Source organism: Simochromis diagramma, unplaced genomic scaffold (genome assembly GCF_900408965.1).
Source record: "Simochromis diagramma unplaced genomic scaffold, fSimDia1.1 OVJJ01000229.1, whole genome shotgun sequence".
Taxonomy (NCBI): domain Eukaryota; kingdom Metazoa; phylum Chordata; class Actinopteri; order Cichliformes; family Cichlidae; genus Simochromis; species Simochromis diagramma.
In genome coordinates this window covers 133,853-154,676 of record NW_024386869.1, presented here as the reverse complement: position 1 = coordinate 154,676, position 20,824 = coordinate 133,853, and the positions used below count along the sequence as shown (strand labels likewise).

The 20,824-nt window shown below is 37.5% G+C and overlaps 2 protein-coding genes across 9 annotated transcripts; both read right to left on the bottom strand.

The window, feature by feature from the left end:
• Positions 1-2,467: 2,467 nt before the first annotated feature.
• Positions 2,468-8,247, bottom strand: LOC120733312 (L-amino-acid oxidase-like). The gene is made up of 8 exons (XM_040031397.1): positions 7,982-8,247; positions 7,309-7,368; positions 6,493-6,722; positions 5,437-5,549; positions 5,129-5,333; positions 4,384-4,452; positions 4,131-4,267; positions 2,468-3,525 (listed from the first exon to the last, which is right to left on the bottom strand). Exons 2-8 carry the CDS (start codon positions 7,337-7,339, stop codon positions 2,724-2,726), a joined length of 1,587 nt encoding a protein of 528 aa, XP_039887331.1. The 5' UTR covers positions 7,340-7,368; positions 7,982-8,247; the 3' UTR covers positions 2,468-2,723.
• A 104-nt stretch (positions 8,248-8,351) lies between these two features.
• On the bottom strand, positions 8,352-19,785 carry LOC120733313 (L-amino-acid oxidase-like). 8 transcript variants are annotated; one of them, XM_040031400.1, is made up of 9 exons: positions 19,666-19,785; positions 15,829-15,942; positions 14,071-14,122; positions 13,284-13,507; positions 11,663-11,775; positions 11,317-11,518; positions 10,734-10,802; positions 10,213-10,349; positions 8,352-9,464 (listed from the first exon to the last, which is right to left on the bottom strand). In XM_040031400.1, the coding sequence occupies exons 3-9, from the start codon at positions 14,093-14,095 to the stop codon at positions 8,657-8,659; spliced, it is 1,578 nt and encodes a 525-aa protein (XP_039887334.1). In that variant the 5' UTR covers positions 14,096-14,122; positions 15,829-15,942; positions 19,666-19,785; the 3' UTR covers positions 8,352-8,656. The 8 variants fall into 8 exon arrangements, with proteins under 8 accessions (XP_039887334.1, XP_039887333.1, XP_039887336.1 ...); XM_040031399.1 differs by lacking the exon at positions 19,666-19,785 and adding an exon at positions 16,166-16,365; XM_040031402.1 differs by lacking the exons at positions 15,829-15,942; positions 19,666-19,785 and adding exons at positions 13,695-13,769; positions 14,236-14,465.
• Positions 19,786-20,824: the final 1,039 nt, after the last annotated feature.

Here is a 20,824-nt window from a genome sequence, read left to right as displayed (position 1 = left end):
AAAACAGAAAGCTTTCCGCACCATCACAGCCATAATGGCAGCTCTCCTTATATCTTGCCTAGGAACACTTTTTACAGTTGCTCTGGGTACCACAAATCTGCTGAGTGATATAGACAGGTGTAGCAATTCTAATGTTTTCATCCTGGGTTTCTCTGCCCGTCAGCCTGATTTTGCCTCTGCTGTTTTTACACAGAGCAGGAAAACTCTCACTTTGCCCTTTCAGCAATAAGTAAATGCGGCTATCCATGTAAATATTATTTTCTACTTGTACATTTATTTTCGGTGCAATTTTCATCACCTGTTATGTTACCAAATCTTTATTGTATTTGTATTGTAATTTTTGTATTGCTGTGAATGCACACAATTAGACTCGACACCTCACCACTGTCACTGCCATTTTCATATGTCCAGCCCCAGGCTCAGCTAGTTCCCTTTCACGCCTGCTTTGCTCATGCAATAACAGAGTTCTTGTCTTGGGACATTATCATATGATTTCTTCAGACACACAAAGATTGCAACACCTTCTGACCTTCTCTATACTTCTCCATCAACACTCTCAAGGAAAACATTGTATTGATAGTGTTTTTCTTAGCATGGAGAGATGGTGATTGTCACCTCTGTTCTCAACCTCTTAACATAGTATTTAGATTATGATGATTGTAGCCTTGTCAGATTACAACCATATTGAAATCAAATAGTGACTGATATTGAAGAATGTGGATTGTCATGTGAGAATGACCTGATGAGAAATCTAATTCAAGTGCAAGTAAAATGAGTGAACCATGAAGTGAAGTATAGAATTAAAAACATGTTATTTTAAAGTACAACATAGAAAAGAAGAACATGTATCAATGTGGTTTTAAAGTTTAGAGTTAAAATTTTGTTTTCAATCATATATGCAAAAAACATCAGAGGATGATAACGTGTGGCTGGACATCGAGTAATTGTAAGTTCACGATATGAATTGGATGTCCAGACAGGGGGAGGCAAACGGGAAAATGAGTATAAAAGAGGGTGCCAAGGAACATTCAGGGTTACTTGCTCTAGTTCTTGCAAGTTGCAGAAAAAATGAACACGATACCCAGGGAGTCCATAGATAGACATTATAGCAAGTAACGCCAGAGGAGCAGCCTTTGCCCCAAACCTTTCTGTTGGCTCATCTTTGACATGTTAGAAAATTAATTCAGAAGAATTTGGATATTCATGTTTTCCTGCTGCATCGGTGGGAAGTCATGCACATTTCTCTTCTGCAAACTCTCTCTTTCCAGATATTCGAACAAAATCAGCATTAAGTCAGAATCGGGTAATTAGATAAGAATAATTAAAGTGATCTGATCACATTTGGACACAAAAAAAGTAACAAGAACTGAACAATGCTATGATTTCTCTGAAGTACCTTCAGGGAAAACTGCTGTCTAGATGGTAAACACAGTGGCACATTAAAATGAGAACAGGTGGATACTTCATTTAACAAACTGCAGAGAATTATAAAAAAAAAAAAGAGAAGCGAGACTTATTGGAAATTTTTTAAAATGCTAATTAATGTTAATACTTCTGTATGCTCAGTTGATCTTTAAATTGTTCATTGATAAGCCTGAAATAATAACATTAAACTGTTATTTATAAAAACATTTATAAATAACATTTACAGTTTAACATATTAAAAAATATTTCAAGGTTTTGTTTTTGTTTTTCTTTGTTGTACTACAAATCACTGTTATTAGTATCACACCCACAATGGCGATCCACGAGACAGATAACCTCACATGTGCACGCTACAAGTCAGAATTGCTGCTGTTGGTTTCAAACAAACATTTTCAGTGCTATAATGCAGCGGTCCCCAACCTTTTTTGTGCCACGGACCAGTTTATGCCCCACAATATTTTCACGGACCGGCCTTTAAGGTGTCATGGATAAATACAACAAAATAAAACTAGTACCGGTACCGAAAAAAAGAAGATTTATTCATAACATATGTGAAAAGACCCAGGAAAACCGAGTTAACAATAAAAAACAATAACAAAACAACGTTAAAAAACGATAAAAACCCTGAAAACCATACATTTCACACCCCAGCCTCAACTCTCGCGGCCCTGAACCAAACGACTCACGGACCGGTACCGGTCCATGGCCCGGGGATTGGGGACCTCTGCTATAAATCACACACTTTAACAGCTTGGTTCCAATGATTTAAAAAAACAAAAACACACACACTTTTTAATTGCCCCGTGGGTTTAAATAAAGTATTTTGCATTTAAATTGAAAGTATTAAATAGTGTTAGCTCTGCCTTGAAATGTCAATATAAACTTATGTAACTGCAAAGAAAACACTAGAGAGTAGTGCTACTAGTACTACAGGTTGCACAGTTGTGACTTTTTCTTTAAAAGAAGGGATTCAATGAGCCCCTTTTCAAGATTTCTGGACAGAATTGGACAAACATGGACTAAAATTATCATAAAACATAACTTTAAATAGGATAATTTTATTAAGAATTGTAAAAAATGCCTGACATGATTTCAGACAACAGATAACAAAAATGCAACCTAACCCAGTATTTACTGTTCTGGAAACAGGGTGAATACTATTTAACAACATTTAGAACTGTAAATAAAAACCTTTTAGAAACAGCTTCTTATTTTTGACATTTGTCAAATAAAATATCACAAAATTGATATATATTACTTCAGTAAAACTTTTTGGCCTAGAGTACATATTTGACATTTCAGAGCTCATTTCGATCTTGATTTCTAGCCAACTCCTTGTGTGCAGCGTTGTTGATGTTTTTAGCTGCTCTAATAGCTGATTTCATAGATGTCTCAATCCAAGCATGAGGGAAAGCTGTGTGCTCCCCAGCAAAGTGGACCCTGCCTTCACTTCTGAAGAGCTCCTTTGCGTACTCTATGTGTTGGTATGGCGCGAAGAACGCAAAGCCACCCAAGCTGTATGGATCAATGCCCCACCTTTTCACCACAACCCCAATGCAGAGGTCCCACACCTGCTCACCATGAATCTTCGCTAAATCTCTCAATGCTAGCTCTTTAAGGTCTTCATCGGTCGCACCTTGTAAAAACTGGGCGTCATCAGCCCAGGTGTAGGAAGCCAAGAGGACACCAATTGTTTGATTTCTTGGGAAAGAGTGGCTGGGGTAGTAGATGTAACGAGAGGGCCGGTCTGTGATACTCTTTCCTCCATGGATGCCATCGTCCACCCAGAACTTCCTCTTGAAGGTGAGGATGATTTTAGTGGAGCATTCATAGTGGACAGCCCGCAATGCCTCCATTTTTGGGATGGAGAGAGGTGGGTTGAAATCCAGGAAGAGGGCAGCTTTGGCTGTGGTTGTTACTAAGACGGCATCACCAGTAATGTCTGTCAAAGCTGACTCGCCCTTTCTTCTATATGACACAGTTACACCCTCATGTGACTGGCTGATGAACTTGACTTTGGAGTTGAAGAGGATGGGGGCATCAATGAAAGAGAGAAAAGCTTTGGGGAGGAGATCTGTCCCACCAGTTATTTCATCATACCTTAAAAAACAAAGAAACACAAAAACACGAATGTCAGCCTGAGCTTTTGTACAGAATCAGTGCAAAGACCTTAGGACCATGCAGTGGTGACATAAACAGTTGAATTTAAGAGGAAATTAGTTAGTAGTCAGCATTTAGGAATAGGGGAACATTTCGCTACCTAGACGTGTAAGTAAATAATATTCACCATCACATTTCTTCGTTATTTACTTACTTTGATGTTACCCTATTCATGTTCAATTTTACAGTTGTAGTATTTTGTGGTGGGCGTGTCACAGAGACATGGTTATAACCTCATATTTGTTTCCAGCTTGTTTGTTTTTAGTCTCAAATGTTACATATACAGCAAACTGGTTGCTTCCTTTGTGATTAAATGTTATAACACTAAACTAAGTGAGTAGCTAATATGAGTATAATTTTCAACAGGAATTGAGAGAGATTCACTAAGAATTTGCTTATAAGTAAATCCAATCAAGGAAATCCAACTACAACGTTGTACTGGGTGAGGATTGTGAACAAAACAAGAACAAAAATAAGATTTGATTATTCTTTCTTTGCATTGTTCACGACTACCATCACTTCCTTGTTAAGTCTAACAATCTTACGTTGTGCTGTCGCTGACATCATTCTCGACGTAGAGCATCTCAGTCAGAGCCAGATGCATCATGCTCTGTTCATTCAGTAACTCTGCAATCATAACCACTGCCTCTGGACTTAAACCACCTTCCTCTTTCAGGTACTCCTATAAAAAAAGAAGGTTGCACATGGTCTTTTAGTAAATTTATTTTTTTTTACATTGTCCAATGAAGACCTAATATCATAACAGGCACTATTTCAGAATATGATTCTGCACTTTACCTTTACTGAATAATGGTCATATTTCTTAAATGCAGCTTTGCATCCATGGGCTTTAATTTCATCTCTCACCTTGAAAGAAAAGATACATACACAAGTTATTTCCAGTGGTCCTTTATGCAAAGTCAGAGCACAGCTCATTTAGTATTGCAATTTTGTTGACAACAGATGTCTGCATTGCATTGAGTCCATATTAATAACACGTCATCCAATAGAGTCGTTACAGGAATGGAGTCTGTTCCAGTTGAGTCTTGGTAAAACACTGGTACACCATTAGGAGCCTACAACACCTATAATTTTATTAAATATTTAATACCTACAAACATGAAGACAAAGCATTGCCCATTTAAATCTTAAAAAACTCAACAGCTCACATGCTAAGATTTGCATTTAATTGGTCCTTGAAAAGTGTCAATATGGTACATTTTCTTTGGCTTCTTGTGCATTTTAAACTTTAAGTAACTTAAAAAAAATCTTTTGAGCTTTTTTGCCTTTATTTGAGAGTGTGAAGTGACAAGAAATTGTTAACTTTAATTTTCAGTAACAGTGGGATAACCATGTGGAGTATGTGTCTGCATGAATAAGTCAACACTTGCATTTAAGGCTTAGAGTCCATGGAGTGCATAAATGCATTAAATTAATGTTTTATAGGACAACTGCTGAATCTGTTGTATTTTTAATAGACAGCTCTGCTATGGTATCACTCTGTATAAAAAGTGCCATGAATTCCTCCTACATCTTTACCTACCTTCTGCAAAGCCTGCCACAACAGTTCGTCAGCTGATTTCTTCCTCTCTCTCTCTGGCAGTTTATAATTCAGGATGTCGGGGTTTGCTGTCACTGCGTATGTCCTCGTCCTGTTCCGTTCATTAACCAAGTAAAAAGTGTTGGAGTCATACATGATGAATGGATTCAGCTTGAGCCCCATTTCTTTGATGTACCAGCGGATGATCCTGTTAAAGCATGAGGTCATTTGCTTGTTAATGTTTATAATGCAGTACAAAAACTGGTCCTTTGAGAGCAAAACTTGACAATGTTTGACATTCTTTTACTCACTGGTGGTTACTCGGTATCCTCATTGCACCCAAATCAGCATACCAGCCATTTTCTTCATCCCTGTAGGTCTCCACCCTTCCTCCCACACGAGGACTAGCTTCTATGATGGTTACCTTAATCAAACAGTTCAAGAGAAAAAGCAATAAACAAAAATATTGTGGAAAATATATACTTTTGCTGTTCTATCTTGGAACATCTAGAAACATACCATATTGTTATAAATCCAGAGAATTAGACACTTGTAATGATCCAGGAGTGTTGTACATAAGCCATTAGGACTTTATTTATAATGAGTTTAAATGAAAGCTAAAAAAATATGAGAAAGGTTGATAGGTAATTGTGTTTGTTCTTGTCTGCAATCACTCTCAAATCACATTCTGATCTCAGAAGAATCTTAAAAATGCTTCATCCATGCCATTTCACTACTGTGCACCTTTTGTTTTTTACAGAAACATGAAGTCCAAAGACGTTTGTATCAAATTCAGACATGAAATTACTTCTACTAGGGCCCAAAACACAACTTATGTGATTGATAAAGTTTGTATGATTGTTAGCAGGCTCTTAAAAAATATATTTAAAGATAATATTTACAATAACTTTTTACCAGAGCCTTTCGGACCACTGCAAGACCGGACAAAATTGAAAATATTTGAAATAGGAGATATAAGAATTAATTGTCTCAAGAAAATATCACAAACTAACTCCTTATCCTTCTGGATCCAGAATCTCATAGTGTGAAGTGGACCATTCTTGGGATTTTAGAAATCATCTATGTTTTGGGGTTGGAGATGATTTTCATATAAAAGAAAATTGCATTGACTGGATACAATAATTAGGCATGAATAAAAAAATGTGTTAAATGTTTTGTCCTTTTAAAAGTAAGGGAAAATTTTATATTTTAAACACTTTTAAATATAAAATGATATCATTGGAACAGATGTATTCTACTTACTTACTTGCAACATTTTTTTTAACCTGCAGATGGCAGTGTTTGCATTCACTGGATGGAAAACAAACAACATAACTAGCATACACATATTCAAACCTTGCATGTACCTTGTGTCCTGCACCTTCCAATAGCTTGGCAGCCGTCAGCCCAGCGATCCCAGCCCCAACAATAATAACATGATGAGACTTCTTGATCTGAGGAAGGCCAGTCTTCACTGTGTCCATGAGCTGATAATTATCGTCATCCTCCAGACATTTAGCCAGCTCTTCATTCATGCTGGCAACAGCAGCAGTGGGATACAAAGCCAACAGCAGCACACTGATGGCAACTGAATGGACTGAAGATAAAAAGAGATTTTAAAACATTTATGTTGTGAATAACATATAACATACATATTATACGTATTATATTACATTACATATTACATAATCCATATAAGTTAATTTAAGTTTGTGGAGTTACAATTTCAGTTACTAATAACTTTGAGCCACGATGTATGCTGAATGTGCAAAAAACTTATTAAAACGAAAAACTTAAAGTATTTCTATTTCCCAATTCCCAAATTGCATAGAACAATATTCTTGTATGAATCGGTGTGACTAGGTGAATGAGGTAAATCCAGTAAAAAGCTTTAATTACTCGGGTAGAGTAAAAAAGCACTATATAAGAACCCCTCCATTTACCATTTTGATACTCATATTGACTTCCTGGGATTATAGAATGTCAACACCAAGTGTTTCAGGACACCACGTGGTATGCACATTTTAATGATGATCACAAACTCAACAAAGAACAGCAAACTATGCAAGAAGAGCTCTGGAGCTCGGAATCATTACACATTTAAAAAAACAAAAACAAACAAACATTACAGGAGTTTTTACATTTTCAAGACCAAAATTAAAGATTGCACCAGAATTACTCACAAAATTTCCACTTGGCAAATTGTGGCTTCATCTCACTTTGCTCAATGGTTTTCTTTATGCCTTTGGCAGCAAGTGCAGAACAAAACAAAAACCAGAATTAGAATGAGAAATAGAAACTGGGATCTCGATACAGTACCTTTCATCTTCATATTTGTGAATTTCAAAAAGAGGAAGCATTTATATCCCAAAATTTTACCACAGCAGCTGTAGTTTTACTTTCACTTAATACTGCTGTTTTTATTCTATTATCAGAGAAAATTCATTAACACTATTTACAAAGAAATGTTGTGTTCTCTTTTCTTTCTAAGGGCAGGAGAACACAACTATTCATATCCTATATGATATCCATCAACATAAACCCACATACATGCTCAAATCCTGAAAGAACAGACGGGAGTGCAGCAGATAACTCTAACCCTTGGAAAAATTCCTCAAATACTTTCACTTTTCTAACTGCTTTATTGGTTTTTTTTGTTTTTTTTATCTATCTATACAAACTGATGCATTTGGTGCTGCACTTATATAATCCCTATCAACATTTTGTTTTACTTTGTAATAGAAAAGTCTAGAAAGTCATTTGTAATCATTTTTTAAAAAGCATAAAAACTATGATAAACCTACACAAATATAATACAAGTATTATTTTTACCAAGCAGAAATAAAACTATATTACCGTTTAAAGAACTTGCTAATCCGATGTAACTCGTGTCTCCTACTTGTCGTTCACTTCAGTTCACTCCTTTTTATACTACTCACCTGACTGCCCCATCTTAAAGGACAGGATTGCCCCGCCTCTTTTGAAAATGAGGCTTCAGTTTTGGTTTCAGTTTTTCCCTGTCTCGTGCGGTCAGATGATATACAAACACTGTTTGGGTCCTATGATGAGAAAAACTTCCTTTAAATCTTTTATTATTCTGTCATTTGTTAAACAAACGTCTTTCCAGAAGTCACGTGTTTTCAGTGCCACCACATGCAGGACGTACTGTATATCTTTGAGCAGGTTTGATTATTACAAAGAAAAAAATGAGACTATAGACATTAACTTTGTGTAACATTGCCACTTTATTGTGTGAAAATGCTACATCACAAAAAGTCTTTGATACAGATACAGTTTTTAATAATATATCTCTATCACCACTAATTTACCAAGGCCTTTTATATGAAAAGTGAGTAGTACAGCACAAAAAAGAGATCAATTAACAAAAGGATAAAAAGCTGTAAACTCTGAAACAATAATATTTAGTATTGTCACTTAGCTAATTCATGGAAACGATTGGTTTGTAATAAGTAGATAAGTGGTTTAAGGATCCTTCTTTTGAAGATTGTTGAAGACTAAATATGTCAGACCCTAGAGTTCATCTCTTTTTCGACATTTAGCTGACTCTGAATTCAGCAGCACAGCTCTGTTAATGTTTTTCGCTGCCCTTATTGCAGATTTCATGGACGTCTCAATCCAAGCATGAGGGAAGGCTGTGTGTTCACCAGCAAAGTGGACCCTGCCTTCACTTTTAAAGAGCTCCGTAGCATACTCTAAGTGTTGGTAGGGTGTGAACAGAGCGAAGGCACCAAGGCTGTAAGGATCCATGCTCCACTTTTTCACCACCACCCCAGTGCAGAAATCCCAGACCTGCTCACCGTGAATCTTTGTCAAATCGCTCAGAGCCAGCTCTTTGAGGGCTTCATCACTTGCACCTAGGAAGAGTAGTGAATCATCACCCCAGGTGTAGGAAGCCAGGAGGACACCGATGGTTTTATTTTTTTGGAAACTGTGGCCGGGATAGTAGATAAAACGAGTAGGCCCGTCTGTGATGCTCTTTCCTCCTTGGATACCATCGTTCTCCCAGAACTTGTTGTTAAAGGTGAGGAGGATTTTAGTGGAGCTGTCATAATGGACAGCCCTCAGTGCCTCCATCTTTTTGGGGGACAGAGGTGGGATGAAATCCATAAAGAGAGCTGCTTTTGTTGTGGTTGTTACTAGGACAACATCAGCCTGAAGATCAGTAAGAGAGGACTGTTGTCCGGTTTGGTATGATACAATGACTCCTTTGTGTGAGTGACTGATACGCTTGACTCTAGAGTTCAGGAGAATAGGGATATCAAGGACAGTAAGAAAAGCTTTGGGGAGAAGATCAGACCCACCAACAACTTCAAAGTACCTATAAAAAAAGAGACATAAAAATAACATTTTTTTTTTATTATTGCAGTTAATATCTGTAGGAAATTATTTACACGTACAGTTTCTACAATTCCATTTTAGGTTCTAATGAACTGCTCAGAGCAGGCAGAAGCAAACTTTATTGCGTGTGTGTGGCTGTTGGATCACATTAAATGTTTGCATCTCTTCTGCTGCATGTTCGAACAAGTTCAGTCATCACAATGCTATGGTGTCGTGCTTCGTGGTGATAAGTGCTCCATACCTTGCGGCAAAGGTAAGGCCCTCATGATAAACATAGTGAAGCGCTTACGTAAAAAGAGCAGGATATATCAAAACAAGTCGTGCCAAATGACTGTTTAACTGCTCCGTGTTTTCTGGATGTTACCATTGTTTATTGATATGCTTGCATGCACTGAAAACTCATAGATACTTTTTTATATTCTACATAAAGACGTGAAAAATTGCAGTTGCTGTTTGCAAACACATAACATATATTTTATATTTGAAGCCTTTGCTGCTATGTTAAATGGCTCAAATGATTAAAAAGCACATTTAAGCTATTATATATTATTACATTAGTTTTTGCTTGGAGTAATCATGTGTGCGACTGTCTCTTTTTGTGACCAAATGGTAGAGAAGCACTCTTAATTTTGTTTAAGCTCTACTTGGGTGATAATAAAGACATTTTAATTATGTTTTTACACATAAATGTAAACATGAAGAAGGTTTGAGGAGTTGTCAGGCCATACTTGGTGCTGTCACTGATGTCAGTTTGGTCATAGATCATCTCACTAAGTGCAGTGTACATAAGACTCTGTTCGTTGAGCAGCTCTCCAATCATTCTCAATGCTTCGGGGCTCAGATCTCCTTCTTCTTTCAGGTACTCCTATTTGCAACAAACAATTACATTTTGTGAACTCAGGATGTAAATTAATATCATCTGATTAAATGTTTTTGCTAGTTTTACTTGCACTGACACACATTTGTGCTGTAACAATTACAACCACCTCTTTCAGTTTTGTGGTTCATGGTTAAAAAGTAAAATGACGTAAGTAACTTTTTATTAAAATAAATATTTACTAATGTGTTTTTACTAGTTTATGTTATCCATATACCCTTATTTGTAATAAAATGTGGTAATCATTTAAATGTTTAACATTTAGAAATGCCAATGCAAGTACTCTGATTCTTTAGAATGTATCCTCATGATTCACTTAGTCAACCAGGACTGTTCTCATTTTACCATTCATTATCTCATTATGATTTATACCTTCACGGAATAATGGTCATATTTTTTCAGTGCAGCACAGCAGCCATGAGCCTCCACCTCATCCTTTACCTACCAAAAAAGGAGAAAGAACAGTTGCTTATATGGAAAAAGTCCAGAACCTTACTTATTGCATTGATTCTTTTTGCAATGAGCAGTCAGAAATGTCCATGTTAGTCTACAACATACTTTCATGACTGAAGGAGTAGGTGCAGTTGGTGAAATCAATTTTAATTTCTTGCTTTGACTTTTCAGAATATCTTCAGTCAAAACATTTGTCATGTTACATAGTGTTGAGTAGAAACTGTTTAAATGCATTTGAGTGTGCTTAATTTAGTTTAACTGCTTTAATGATTTGAACAGTTTAAAATTCAAGGAAACATACATGTTCATGCATCACTAACCACTCTGAGATTCCCTTTTTTGTGCTAGTGGTCAGTGACATGTTATGTGGTCAATAATGATGAAAAAGGGTTCCATTTTTGCAAAAGTTGCAAATTGAATAACTGGAGGAATTAGCTACTGTATGTTTCTCCATCCAACTCTTTTATGCCAGAGACGTTTGACTCTCTTCCTTTTTTCTCACCTTCTGTAAAGCTTGCTGAAGGAGTTCATCTGCTGACTTCCCTTTTTCACTTGGCCACACATTGTACCCAAGAACATCGGGATTTGCTTGTGCTGCAAATGTTCTTTTCCGCTTTCCATTAACATGGTAAAAGGTGTTAGGGTTATCCATGATGAATTCATTCAATTTGACCCCTAGGTCATCAGCAAACCATTGCACAATTCTGTAGGAAGACAAGGTCAGTGGTAGCAGAGTTAGATATGTATGATCCCAGATGTTAAAGATAAGGAAAACACATGTTTGCAAGGTTTTCCTTTTGATTTAATTCAAGCCTTCAGTGGATTTAATCTGTATAGTTAAACCTTACCGGTGAAAACTTGGGATCCTCATGGCCCCCAGTTCAGCATACCACCCATCTTTTTCATTTCTGTAGGTTTCAACCCGTCCACCAATGCGACCACTTGCTTCTACAATAGTTACCTTGACAACCACATGAATTAGAATTAGAAACACCATGGTGCCACTAGAATAATGACTGTTATGCAATTGTTTATCCATAATAACAGATGGATTTTAAGATGGACTTTTATGATTGTTATGCATATGTTATGTGAATGTTGACACATTTGCATAACAGATGAAAGTTCCTGGTTAGTTTTAGGAAGGAGTTACAAACCCTTTGGAAAATAACAGGCAGCCCAAATGAATGATAAAAACAGATATGTAGAGCCAAACACTTGTGTTGTAGTGTTTAGGAAATATCAGTATTAATGGTATTTAGGAAATATTAATAACAATATTGTTACTGCTTCTGCTGGTACAGCTATTGTTAATGTCTTGATGCATGCTCGCACATGTATGTAAATCCCAAAAGGTTGATTCTGTTTATAAGATTGGGCAAACCTGCAGTCAGCTGAGACTGAAGAAGTCACTTGGATGAGTGATGAAATGTTTCTCCTACTGAAAACGCTACGTCCAGATGAACAGAATCAACCTTTTGGGAACTATTGTTAATGTTTTTGCTACTTGTTATGTGCCATTGCTTCTATTAGATTAATCATACTGATAATACAGTCGTCTTTGTAGCCACTATTCTAACTACACTTGCTAATGTTTGTTTTATTACTTACCATTTATTATTTATTGATCTACCTTATTTTTTAGGTTTTACTACAACTACCATGTTTTATGCAAAACTTAAAAACAAGGGCTGCTTTTGCTCCTCCTGAGTGGAACACTAGCAACTAATGAACTATTACTTTATTCAAAAAATTAGAAAAACGATGGAGAATTGAAGTGCCCAATGTTATAGGAAGGCTTTGACGCTGGCGGTGGTCAGCCATGGATGGTTATTGTGGACATTGTTTTTGATCAGAAACTTTGCTGTGAATCTCATGGAAATAGTACAGGAAAAAGAAAAGGGGGAAGTAAAGAATCATGATACCAATTCATGATACCAAAATAAAGGTGATTGTGTTTTTAAAATGTCATAAGTTTACAGTATTAGAAAAACGTAACTTACATGGGATTTGCACTTTTTTTTTGGTTTTCTTACAGGTTGTAAATCTTCAGAAATCTCCTTGATTTGACAGCTAACATTGCATTTAGATTGTCATTACATTATATTATTCTTATTATCAGGATATATGTGTGATACATGTAATAATAATAATGGATTGGATTTATATAGTGCTTTTCAAGGCACCCAAAGCGCTTTACAATTCCACTATTCATTCACTCTAGCATTCATACACTGGTGGAGGCAGCTACAGTTGTAGCCACAGCTGCCCTGGGGCAGACTGACAGAAGCGAGGCTGCCATATCGCGCCATCGGCCCCTCTGGCCAACGCCAGTAGGCGGTAGGGTAAAGTGTCTTGCCCAAGGACACAACGACCAGGACAGAGAGCCCGGGGATCAAACCGGCGACCTTCCGGTTACAGATACGCTTCCCAACCCCCTGAGCCACAGTCGCCCCATGTACCATGTACCTTGTGTCCTGCATCTTGCAGTAACTTGGCAGCTGTCAACCCAGCCATTCCAGCTCCAACAATAACAACATGATGAGATGTATTTATGTGTGGAAGACCAGTCTTTGCTGTCAGCAGCAGTTCATTATAGTCTTTGTCCTCCAGACAATCAGCCAGATGTTCCTTCAGCCTGGCAGCTGCTGTTAGACTGTGGTACACAGTGAACAGCAACACAGTGACAGCACCTGGAAACACAGTGAAAGGTCAAATATTTCTTTCCTTCTTTTAAAACAAGAGGAAAGTGTTTTTTTAAAGTAACAGATCAGACAAAATTGCTAAATACTATCAAATCAAAGTCTAGTTGAGTAACTATTTGATTGCATCACAGACATTGTCTCATTATGTCAGTAGGCTAGAATAACCATTTTTTACCCCAAAAGAATGGGTAAGGTTCCTCCTGTCACAGTGTCACATGTGTTTTATGGAAAGTCCAGAAAATGACTTCTGCTGAAGTAAGAATGGAGTGATTAATGTGAATGAAACCCAGAAAAAAGCAGAAGTAGAATACTTTTCAATCATTACCGCAGGAACTGAAGAAAGGGGATGTGCACTTTCAGCAGATTGAGTATTGTACTTTCCAACATATTTACTTTTACAAGACAGATACTGGGATTCACAACTGCCTAACAAAACAGGTTTCCTGCTGTTGAGCAGCCACAGCCTCAGTCGGGTAAGCGATCGCAATGAATTCAAATGGAATGAAACAATAAAGTAAGAAAAAAAATGTAAGGGTTAATTTAGTACTCACTTAAGTTCCATTGGACTTTATCCATCTTAGTTATTGTTGCTATGTTCTTACGCTATTTAAAAAGACAGAAGAGGAAGAGGAAAAACACAATGAAAGCTTGTAGCACTACTTTCAGTCTTGGAAAGTACTGAGTTATCTTTCAAATGAAACAAATCATTCCCCCACCTAATCCCCTGCTTTCCCCTGAAACAATGCATAATAGCTTCAATATCTGAATTTGATTTAAACAAATGTCACCTATCTATCTATTTATCTGTCACAGTCCTCAAGTGTGTCGCGACAATTTTCCTCTCGCCACTTTGTTTTCTCTCGCTCTTCCTTTTCATCAGTGTGCTTGCTGCTGTGTGTGGGTGTGTCTACATACTAGAGATGGCACGATACCACTTTTTTATGTCCGATACCGATACCGATATCATAAATTTGGATATCTGCCGATACCGATATGAATCCGATATAGTGTTTTTTAATCAACAAAACTGTATTTTAAATATCTTGCTGCATTTTGTATAAGTTCATACTCAAGTTTAAAACAACAACTACACTAAAGCTATTCTGTTATACCTGTATGCAAAAAAAAATATTTCATAGTTCAGCAATACTGATCAATCTGATAAACTTAAACCTACACCATCCTCCCTATTCTGGTATTTTAAAGAGTACTTAGCATAAATATTAAGCAACCTAACTAATAGGGTTCCAACTCCCAGCAACAACAAAAATAAATAAATAAAAAATAGGGAACCACCCCTCACGCTCCACCTCATGATGCTTAATCGACGTAATCAACCTTAATTTGATGCAGTGTGAAAAAAAATGCACAGAAATCAATTATTTCTCAAGAAATATTAAATAGATTCAACATCTTTCTTCAACAAAATTGCAGACTGCACAGATGGTACCTTCCCAAAGGAAAAAGTACTATAGCTTACTAGGGTATATTAGACTTAACAGTTACTATATGCAGTAATGGACTTCTATACATTTTACATCAGATTAAAACTTTGGGTGTAAGATTCAGATAAATATTAAATAATTAAAAGCGAGACATTTTAAATGAGAATAAGAAAGAAAAGTATGTCTTTGTGCCCCCTTTTCCTTGTTAATGCCCTATCGGCCCCCCTGGCTAAACTTTGCTAGATGCGCCCCTGCACAGTTACCAGCCGTCAGCTACGTAGAAAAAGATCCTCGAGTAGAAAGTAATATTAAATAAATTCTAACAACAGCTGATCAAGCTTAAACGTGCTGCTGTTGTTCAGCCGCTGGTTTCCTCTTTCTGGTGCAAAGTGGGCCAAAAGCAAACAAGAGAGACGGAGTCGCGACAGAAAAGCCGATCAGCTGATCGTTAAGCAGTTTCATGATTGAAGTAGCAGCCGGAGAGCGAGAGGCAGTCGCTCATTAAGCTTAACGCAGGAATGCTTTACAAACATCCAGAGATGGACTTACACACTTGCTTTACTTCTCTCGGGATAACTTTGTCGGAGATGAAATGCCGGGTTGCTAGCGAAGCTCCACATGCTATCCAGACCACCGACAGGTCCCGCATGCCACAGCCGCTCTATCACGTGATGCATACTGCTCCGACGTGCTAACGTTCTGAGGTGAGTTACGGCGTGTTGCAAGTTTTGTGAGGTGCTTTCATGATATTTAATGGATCGGATTACATTTTTTATTTTTCTCCGATATCCGATCCAGTAATTTAGGTCAGTATCGGACCGATACCGATACGTAATATCGGATTGGTCCATCTCTACTACATACCTTACAAGGGCAGGATTATGCTGGGATATCAGCCCTATCCTGGATGCACCTGGTTCAGTCAAGCACTTGTGCTCTAACTGCGGAGTGTGCGTCACTTGGTGGAGATGAGAGATTCTGTTCAGGAGAAACAGAGGACTCTGATTCATGGGACCTCCCTTCTGTTGAATTTCTAAATAATGGACTTTTTAACTGACAACCTCAGAAAGATTTTGTAAATAGCACATCTCGCACTTACACTGTAAATAAACGCACTAAACTAAACTTGCATCTTTAAGTCCTGAATTTGAGTCAGATGATTCATGACTCTATGTATCAAGTAAGTATAATAAATTCTTACCTGTTAGGAGCATAAACATTGCATGCACAGTTGGAGTCACTTGAGGTGAACAAGCAACATATGTGCTTTCATTCATCTGGAAACGTTTACCTATTTAACTGCATCCAGACACGAATCAGTTGGGCTTGACAAACTGGTTAGATCAAGTCATCGAGTCAACAATCATCCATCAGGTCAACGGTTAATTAAAGTCAAAAGAACTGTGCCTATATACTATATTTCTTTGATTGTTTAATCCAGGATTTTATGTGGTAACCATATGCTTGTCATTCACTGTATCACATGTGCTGTGGTTTCCAGATGAAGGCGTGACAAGTATTTTTTTTATATATTTTTATTGTTGCGCCATTTTGTAATTTCCAGTGGAATTTTCAAATTTTCTTTTATGGTGAGATTTGAAGGCAAACTTACAAAATAAAGATTATTAAAAATATATCACCCAAATAAACTAAAAAAAAACTAGAAAATGCTCCACAAAAAAGGGCATCAGGTTGCAATAAAAAGTAGAGGATGCATAAAACAGAGGACTAAACTTTATTACCATACAAAAAAGGAATTTGGTTAATGCAGGACACATTATCTACTTACTATACTTATAAACAAGACTAAATAGCGGGCGTGTTTCACCTAAACGTTGATATAAAGCTTATAAGGTTCAAGGTTCTTTATTTGTCACATGCATAGTTAAACAAGTATAACACACAGTGAAATGTAACCTGACACGCTCCTCGACATGTGCAAAAATGGGGGGGGCTAGAAGAAGAACATTATATATATATAGTATATACATTGGGTGAATGTGCAAAGAAAGCATCCAGTGGAACAACAAATCAACCCCAAAAATTAGTAATAAAGAAAACCTGGCCATCATCCAAAACTGTCGTTTTGGAACATAGCCAAAACCTGTTGCAATCCATAGTTGTTTCATTCGGGCAGTGTGCTTATTGAAATTTATGCCCTGAACTCCGCTCCATTCCTAAATCATGCACCAACACCAAAATGTATTTTAGCTGATGGAGGACATGTTTTTTTTAAATCTCAAACAAAAGTTAGCCTCCACAGTGTGGTGGTGTAAGCACTTTTATGTTCTTACATCGTACATGTACCAAATACAAACCAGATGATCTTACTTTCCGAACCTACTAACTGTGACAACAGTGCTTTCTGAGCTGTGTTAGCTCTCGAACACACACGGTATGGGTGAAAATAAAAATGGGTTCTTTACCTCTGAATCAGTCCTGGCCCTCTAAAAGCTCAATCAGGAGAAATATTAGCAGTCACACTTTGCAGGTATTGCACAGGGAACAAAGATTAGAAGTGTCACATCTCATTATTAACTCCTCAAGTGAGTACATAATGCAGATGAACTGTTATGATCAGCAGGAGAGTGATTTAATGGAAAAACAACTAGGCAAAAGTCACTAATAATAACTTTTGATAACATATACTGTGCTATCTTGGGATGGTGAGGTGCCACTTAGATGCAATTTCCTATACCAGGGTGCAATTTTGTTCTGCTTATCCAATTCAGGGTCAACTTATCCAGTTGTCATAGGGCAAAAAGCAGAGGGTTATCCATACAGGCTGTCATCTTGCTGTAGAGCAAACACTCAATGAAGAATTGTTAATTAACATAACTTTATGTGTGGAGAAAGACTGCGGAGGGGGGTCATGCAGACATGGGAAAAACATGTAAAAGCCATACAAACCGACCCAGCCAGGATTTGAACCCAGGACCCAAGTGCTACACACCATGAGAATTCTTGGGGTTTCGAGGGTTTCGATATCTTACGCATGTGAAAACGAAAAACTCTGAAACTATCATTTTAGGTTGTGTGTGTGGTTGGTGTGGATGGTTAAGGATCACAGGATCTTCCATAAAACCATTTTTTCACTTCCATTTTCAATATCATTAAAGGAGTTATGTACTGATGTAAATTTTTCTTCTGACAGGTTTCATTGGTGATCAAGCTAGGATTTTTATTTTTAACTCTGCCAAAAGCAAAAACAATCAAAACTACAATATGCAAGTTTTTGATACAGTTAACAAAGACACACCTTTATACACAGGTAACACAGGTAATCATGAAGCCATTGTTGTACACTACACAACTATATAAATGACAGATCAATCAAAATCACTGATTTGCAGTGACTTAATACATTAATTCTTATAATATATATTAATATATTTTCTTTAGCTATTGAATAGTCCTTTATATTTAGGCATGTCATGTGCAGATGCCTTATGAGAAGCTGCTTCTGTCTTTGCTGAAACCCACAGAACAAAACCCACCGTGAGACCAGCCATTTTCATGTCTTACGTCTGAGAAACAGGATATAAAACAATCACATGCTGACATGACACCTTCATCTGTAAGGGCACATCTGAAAAAAAAATCATGATCTAAGCAGTTGGTGCAAGTAGGATTTTTTTTTTTTTTTTGCCATCTACCCTTTTTGTACAGACCAAGTGACCCACAGTGCTTTCATTAAAATGTCAATCTGTTGAATCAAGTTTTACTTTCTCTTTCCCAGCTGCTAAACCTCAACTAAATCTTGTTCACACTATCTTTTGCTTCTTTTTTATTCCACTACACCCCATTAATCTACAACACTGAAAGCACAGACAAGTTCAGTGAGTTACTTAGATATCTGGAATAACATCATAACGTTATATAACGGGATTCATGTGGATGGTACTTTGACACCTACCAATTATGTTAACACTGCAGACTATGCACAAGGCATTGCTAATAGGGAAACAGCCAAGCATACAAGAGGTTTCTGCCTTACTAGAGCGCAAAACAGGTTGATAAAACACAAAGAGCCCAAGGTGTTCACCCACCCTCCAAGCTCTGCAGAAAACCACTGTGGAAAATACTTAATCCACTGAAGCATCAACCTCCAATGTACACAATCTAAAGGATCCTCTGCTAACATGTGGCAGACACCAAAGAAGTTCCTTGTTCAGGCCGCAGTGGGTGTGACCTGATCATCTTAGTTATAGTTAGAGATGGATCATGTGACCCTGAATCCTCCCTTAGTTATGTTGCAATAGGTGTAGGCTGCAGGGGAACTCCCATGATGCCTTGTGTTTCTTCATCAGTGAACATTTTCACTCACTATGTGTTAATAGATCTCTCTGCATTGAATTATGTCTGTTATTAACCTCTGTCTCTCTTCCACAGCATGTCTTTATTCTGTTTTCCTTCTCTCACCCCAACCGGTCGCAGCAGATGGCCCCGCCCCTCCCTGAGCCTGGTTCTGCCGGAGGTTTCTTCCTGTTAAAAGGGAGTTTTTCCTTCCCACTGTCGCCAAAGTGCTTGCTCATAGGGCGTCATATGATTGCTGTTTTTTTTTTCTGTATGTATTATTGTCGGGTCTACCTTCCAATATAAAGTGCCACGTCTTAATACCTCTACTCATTATCAAGAACAGCACACTAGCAGACACTGTAACATCCTGGAGAAGCCACAAAAAGACACAATTTCACTTACATTTTTGAACTCAAGGTTTGGCATCTGTTCCCTCTTTTCTTCCTGTGGGTTGAGGCATATCCATCCATCCATCTTCATCCGCTTTATCTGAGGCCGGGTCGCGGGGGCAGCAGCCTAAGCAGAGAGGCCCAGACCTCCCTCTCCCCAGCCACCTCTTCCAGCTTATCCAGGGGAACACCAAGGCGTTCCCAGGCCAGCCGAGAGATATAATCTCTCCAGCGTGTCCTGGGTGTGCCCTTCCTGTGGGTTGAGGCATATCCTTTGTTTTATTTTACCATCCCTATAAGAAGAAAGGGAAGCTAGTAGAGTGGGTTAATACCTTGCTTTATTGGCTTACTCGATATTTTGTTAAACAACAGTTTTCTGCGTAATTTAATTATAGAAATTCTGGTGAATAAGAATATATCTTAAGTCTGTTTAATGTGAGCAACAGCTCTTAAAGCAAAATTAGTTAATAGACAGATCCCTCGAGGCGTATCTCCACTGTAATGACTAAAGAGTACAAGAATAGAATAGAATAATCCTTTTATTGTCCCACAAGGGGAAATTTGGTTGTAACAGCAGCAAAAAAATAATAATAATAACAGACAAAAAAACAAAACACATATACAAACAGAACAGAAACATAATTTTTAAATTTTTACATCATGGACATTAGTTACCAAAGCAGAGTACTGTAGAGTTATTAAAATTAGAGGACAGATAAGTGGCAAACCCAGGTTGGAGTGTGCAAACAGAGCAGGATACTGAAAGATGTTTAAATAGTTAAGAATATTCAGAGTAATTAGAAAAGTGCAGATTGTCTCTTGTACCTGTGCATTAAAAAGTAGACATGCAACTTCCAATAAGTTACTTATAAACTGAGAAAAATAATGTGCAAGTTATAGAAGTTGTTTTGGTTGGTTAGTGCAAGTTACAGTGCTGATGTCAACATCTATGTTTGTTGAGGGCAGTTTTGATTGTACAGTCTGACAGCTGCAGGGAGGAAGGACCTGCAGAAACGCTCCTTCATGCATCTAGGATGCAGCAGTCTGTCACTGAAGGAGCTCTGCAGTCCAGCAACAAACTTTTCCAACTGCTGTGCAAGTATCTACAAACTTGGTCAGCCAGACACCCACAGATGCAGGAGTTTTAAAGAGAAGTCTGCAGATGATGTGGC

What these genes read in the sequence shown, in the direction of transcription:
- LOC120733312 (XM_040031397.1), bottom strand. Translation starts at nt 7,339, where the DNA reads ATGAAGCCACAATTTGCCAAGTGGAAATTTT. An exon ending in TGGAAGGTGCAGGACACAAG is followed by an intron (nt 5,550 to 6,492) that starts GTACATGCAAGG and finishes TGTTTGATTAAG; the next exon opens with GTAACCATCATAGAAGCTAG. An exon ending in ATGACCATTATTCAGTAAAG is followed by an intron (nt 4,268 to 4,383) that starts GTAAAGTGCAGA and finishes CTTTTTTTATAG; the next exon opens with GAGTACCTGAAAGAGGAAGG.
- LOC120733313 (XM_040031400.1), bottom strand. Translation starts at nt 14,095, where the DNA reads ATGGATAAAGTCCAATGGAACTTAA. An exon ending in TGCAAGATGCAGGACACAAG is followed by an intron (nt 11,776 to 13,283) that starts GTACATGGTACA and finishes GTGGTTGTCAAG; the next exon opens with GTAACTATTGTAGAAGCAAG. An exon ending in ATGACCATTATTCCGTGAAG is followed by an intron (nt 10,350 to 10,733) that starts GTATAAATCATA and finishes TGTTGCAAATAG; the next exon opens with GAGTACCTGAAAGAAGAAGG.